Here is a 5,002-nt window from a genome sequence, read left to right as displayed (position 1 = left end):
GGCCTTCTGCCGTGCAAGAGAGGGGAGGGAGCCCAGCTGGAGCCTGCTGGCCGCCCCACCGCTCCCTCCCCAGAGGAGCCGTGTCAGCCCCCCGGGGCAGCTGGGGGTGATCGCAGAGGACGAGAGCAGCTCACCTCATGCCAGCAGCTGTACATGATGGCGTAGACCCGCTCCGAGGCCTGCTGCGGCCGGTACAGGCGCAGGCCCTGGATGACGTGCTCCGTTGTCTCGCTGTTATTGAACCTCTCGTAAGGCATCTTTCCCAGGGAGTAAACTTCCCACATCAGAACGCCTGTTGGAGGAAACGGCAGGGACAGGGCACGGGGAGCGCCCGAAGCTGGTTAGTAGAGGAGGTCAGTGTTGTTGGGGCAGCTTCTCTTCCCGACCTCCCATTAACGCCGTGTTCTTACCAAAAGCCCAGACGTCAGACTTGCTGCTGAACTTGCTGTACAGAAGCACTTCAGGGGGAGACCACCGCACTGGAAACTTTGACCCCATGGAGCTTGTATACTCATCATCTAGAACGTACCTGCAGCAGATAAATGGATCAGGGTGCCTGCCTTGGATTTCACATCTCACTTCTCCGTGCAACTGACCAAGCTTAAAAGGAATGGACAGCTCTGAGAGTGACCAAAGGTTGTACTTGGCGTGGGTGTCAACAGGCAGAAATGTCCCTTTGTAAGCAAGTATATGTTGGTCAAGATTGGGGAAGGGATAGGGTGACACAGAAGCACAGCAAAAAGGGGATGTGGAGAGAAAACTGCAGCCAGGAGACAAGAGGTGGGGGAAAGAAGAAGCAAAGAGAGGGGGAAAAGGGACAGGGGAAGTAAGAAAGGGATGGTGGAAAGTGGAGAGGCAGAAGGTTGAGACAGACAGATGAAGTGGAAAGACAGAAGATGGAGGAAAAGCAGAACTGGAGGATGGTGGGGAGAAAGACTAAGGTGCAGAAGAGACTGAAGGAGGAGACGGGGGATTGAGACAGGAAGGTGACACATGTAACTACCAGACCTGGAAAGGCCAAAATCTGATACTTTCACAATTCCTTGGTCGTTCACCAAACAGTTGCGAGCAGCCTGTGGATGGAGAGATGGACCAGTCACTCCTACCCGCTCCTGCCTCTCCCACCCCCCTGTACCATCTGGAACTTCATCTCACCCCCACCCACTTAACACTTTGCCTCACTTTGTCCTTCAGGTTCACCTGGACTGGGGCAACCTACAAAGTCCTCAGCAAAGATAACGAGAGAGGCCTCCAGGCATCCTGTTTATCTATAGAGGGCCGACTTCCCTGGAGGGATTTTGCCTGAACAAAGCAGCGCCAGGAGGAGCTCAGGTACGGCACCCAGCAGGACTGCAAGCTGGCAATGCCAGCCCAAGGCCTAACAAACTGCAGGCTCAGCTCTTCATGAGCATCAGAGGTCACTTCTCATGTCTGAGCCAATGATGCTGCCCGTGCTGCCTAACACAGACCCTGCCTCACCCAGAAATGCGTTTCCCATCCCCTGGAAGACCACCCAGTCCTGCCCTTCCTGCAAATTCTGCCAACACATGGCAGAGCAGTGACTTGAGAGCATCCTGCTGCAGAGCTGCCTCTCCTCGTGTTGCTGAACTAGCTGGACGCTGTCTAGGACATGCTGTGGCTGCTGCTGAGCTGGAGATGTGTCCTTCAGCCACAGCCCTACCAGGTCTCGGTGCAGGAACTGCTTGGATTCCAGGTACTCCATAGCTTCACAAACGTCCTTGCACATCTCCAGCAGCTCAGCAGGCTGGAACCGCCGCCGAGTTTCCCTCAGGAAGTTCAGGAGGCAGCCGTTGGCCATGTACTCAGTGATGATGAAGATGGGACGCTGCTTGGTGCAGACCCCATACAGCTGCACCAGCTTCTCATGAGACAGGTTCCTGGGGACAAGAAGGGCAATTCTGAGCATCTAGAAGGCCAAAGAGCGTTTGGGAAGGGAAGGTGCCCTGGCTAACGGTGGAAAAGCTCATCGGGGAATCAGCACAAAGGCAGTAGGTTCTCAGATGCATTTTGCAGAGTGTGAGGCTGCCTGAGATGGTCCCTCCACACCACCCAGGAGTGCAGCCATTCTGGCAAGGCAAATCCAGCACTGACCTGCGGGCTGCTCACCACTTACATCATAACTTTGGCTTCGTCGATGAACTCGTCCTCTGACATGGAGCCCTCCCTGATCATCTTGATAGCAACATTGTACTGGCCTCTCCATTTCCCGTACTTCACCACGCCAAACTGCCCTGTCCCCAGTTCCTTCAGGAAGGTCAGATCCTTCGGGTCAATCTCCCACGACCCTAGGACAGAGAGTGTGAGCATCATGTGGGTGCAGGTGACCTCCCTGCAGGGTGCTCTCAGTTGTCTCATCTAGCAAGCCCAAGAAGAGCTCATGAGCATGTGCTGCCTGAAAAACCATCCGGAAAAATCCATGAAATCTGAGACCTGTTCCTCCAGGGGATGGGGAGCAAAGTAGCTCATAGCATCTCTTGGTCAGTACTGTCACCAGAAGGCCAGTGGGTGTTGGGAAGTGATTCCTGGGAAGGCTGTGAACCCTGCTGCCATAAGACAACCAGGATCCCAGCCCCAGAAAGTTGCTGCTGCTGCTAGAGACAGGCCCTCCAACCAAGGAACTGTGAGGTAGCCCAGCCCAGCTTACCGTAGCCCAGGCCAGCTGTGGAAGGAGCACTTTTCTGGTGTGGAGACACGGGGTACTTCAGTCTGGATATGAGCCCTGAAACACAAAAAAAGGTAGATTGCCACACCAGGCTTACCTGCCACGTTCCAGGAAGGAACACCAGCCTCCTGCCTTCAGCACAGGCAGGTGAGGATACTGTGGCGTCAGTACAAACACCGCTGGCCTCCCGCTGTCCCCCAAACACTGACCAGCAGAGTTGTGCTGATGGTAGGTGATGAGCTCCGGGATGCTGTTGAACAGGTGCTTTTCTGCCAGGTAATACTGATTCTGGGGGGTGCAGCACACAACGTAATGGCGGATTGTACCTTGGGGGTCTCTGCAGAGACAGCACATGGGGTCAGCAGCACGGGGAGGGCAGGCAGAGGGTGATGAGGGGCTCTCTGAGGTAGGAACAAGCTGTTCTTAGATCCACTTACCCAGAGGACTTGGCATAGACAGAGACAGTGTATTTCCCCGTCTTGCTGGTGGAGTCTCGGACAATGAAGCCGCCTTCCTTACCCTAAAAGAGAAAGGGGAGAGGGGACAGGGTGGTTGTGGGGAGGTGTGACTGTAACAGGCAAGACTTAAAGCGAGCAAAGATCAGAGCATGGCTGGAGAGGGTGTGGTAAGTCAGAGGAGTCCCACTTCCAGTCACTGCCAGGAGGAGGTCACGTTGGGGTACAGATGGTTCTTGGGGCTGTTGGGGCAACACTCCCAGCACAAGGCAGGGTTGGTCCCATGCTGGACACAAGGTGACAGCAGCCCATGGAGGGCTGGTGTATAGAAAGGCTGACTCCAGCTCTGGGAGTCAACACTCACCTCCTGTTTCAGCAGTTGCTCGGCTTGGCTCCGAGTGATATTCTTTGAGTACCACCTGGAACAGGGACACAGCTGTCAGGGGGACACTGCAGCCACCGCTGTCCCCAGCCTGATCTGAGCCTGGCCCAGCCAGGACAGGCAGTGCAGAGAACAGGGCAGGGGTAGGTGTCACAGGGCTGGAGGCTCTCAAAGGGTGTGGAAGAAGGAGAGCGACCCAGCCAGGCTGTGTAGGTTAACAGAACTGAATGTATAACCTCTCTGACCAAGCACAACTTGCCATGATCCGGTGCCTTCTCTTACTCACTCAAAGATCTCCAGTGAATTGCTGGTTTCAGTGACATAGTTGCTGGGGATGTATCCTTCCCTCCTGCAGGAGAAAAGGGGCTGGTTGGATACTAATGGAGACAGCCAAGGGGAAAGCAGGTTCCTGTCACAGAAGGCTGAGTAGAAATGAGCTTTAAAACCTTGGTGCAAACTCATTTGGGTTCATGCTTGGGGAGGGCTGACACCACAGGCTGTTTCAGTTTCCCTCACCCTCCTCATGTGCCATCCCACACGGGAGCCCGCGGGCAGCCTGTCCTAGCCCCTGTGATGCTGAGGTGTGTTTGCCTCCCAGTGCCTTGGCACCATCGTGGGGCAAGTGCTGTGGGCAGTGGGAGCTCTTACCCGTTCTTGTCACGGGCTTTCCACCAGGGCAGGTGGCTTTCCTCCAGGATGAAGTACTCCTCACCCTTCTGCAGCTGCAGGTCCTGGGCGTTCATTGGCAGGTAGTTGTAGAGGGCCACCACTTTCTTCATCTCGCCTGCTGTGCTGTGGGCCGGCTCAGGGGGCAGGGGCTTCATCACCATCTTCCCCACAGCAAGGGAGAGTGTGGGACATGGTGAGGCTGGCAGACACAGTTTCCCAGGTGAGACCCTCCCCAGGCCTGGCAGGGCAGTGGGCTCAGGCCATGTCAGCAGTGTTCATCTCAGCTTCCAGATGTATCTCCGTTAGGAGACCAGTCCCCCCAGTGCTTTTACCACAACATTTCCTCCTTGGAGGCCCATCCTCACAAAAGATAAGTGTTTTCTCTCTACCTTTTGGCTTAACCCATGACTCCTCCACCCCTATGAGGGCTTCTTTATCCTCCCAGCTCCCTCTGGGGATCCCCAGGGGTGAAATCATTTGACTTTCCTCCAGGCCTTTGGTTCAAGCTCCTTCTCCATTAGGGCACTATCCCTCTCCAGAGCACAGCCCTGCCCTGGACATCTCTGAGCAATGTCCTGTCAGTCATTAAACATGGTGGCCTTCCCCAGGTAGACCTTTCCTTAAACACCTTGGAGCAAACCCACATGTTGACGCTGGCCCCTACCTGGTCCTCCTCAGGAGTCGGGGGAAGAGGCTTCTTTGTCTTGCGATGCGACCGCCCAACTTTTAAACCTTCAGAGCAGAAAAGGGACTAAGGTGAGGAGGGATCCCGGGCATCATGCTGTGATGGTCCCCAGGGGCTGGGGACGGGGC

The 5,002-nt window shown here is 55.5% G+C and overlaps 1 protein-coding gene across 1 annotated transcript in view; it reads right to left on the bottom strand.

Moving 5' to 3' along the window:
* Nucleotides 1-134: 134 nt before the first annotated feature.
* Nucleotides 135-5,002, bottom strand: part of BTK (Bruton tyrosine kinase) — a gene marked incomplete at its 3' end in the record, with an annotated part of 8,986 nt that continues 4,118 nt past the window's right edge. Inside the window, 13 exon segments of the mRNA XM_010174593.2 lie at nucleotides 135-292; nucleotides 411-529; nucleotides 1,009-1,073; nucleotides 1,682-1,898; nucleotides 2,135-2,306; nucleotides 2,666-2,740; nucleotides 2,893-3,020; nucleotides 3,121-3,203; nucleotides 3,503-3,557; nucleotides 3,807-3,869; nucleotides 4,169-4,350; nucleotides 4,854-4,921; nucleotides 4,998-5,002. The exon segment at nucleotides 4,998-5,002 is cut by the window's right edge and continues 149 nt beyond it. Of these exon segments, the coding sequence (XP_010172895.1) occupies nucleotides 135-292; nucleotides 411-529; nucleotides 1,009-1,073; nucleotides 1,682-1,898; nucleotides 2,135-2,306; nucleotides 2,666-2,740; nucleotides 2,893-3,020; nucleotides 3,121-3,203; nucleotides 3,503-3,557; nucleotides 3,807-3,869; nucleotides 4,169-4,350; nucleotides 4,854-4,921; nucleotides 4,998-5,002 (1,390 nt within the window).

The sequence above is a fragment of the Antrostomus carolinensis genome, unplaced genomic scaffold (assembly GCF_000700745.2).
Source record: "Antrostomus carolinensis isolate BGI_N321 unplaced genomic scaffold, ASM70074v2 scaffold32618, whole genome shotgun sequence".
Lineage (NCBI taxonomy): Eukaryota > Metazoa > Chordata > Aves > Caprimulgiformes > Caprimulgidae > Antrostomus > Antrostomus carolinensis.
Note: the sequence above shows the minus strand (reverse complement) of the source record. Positions and strands in the feature narration are given on the sequence as shown.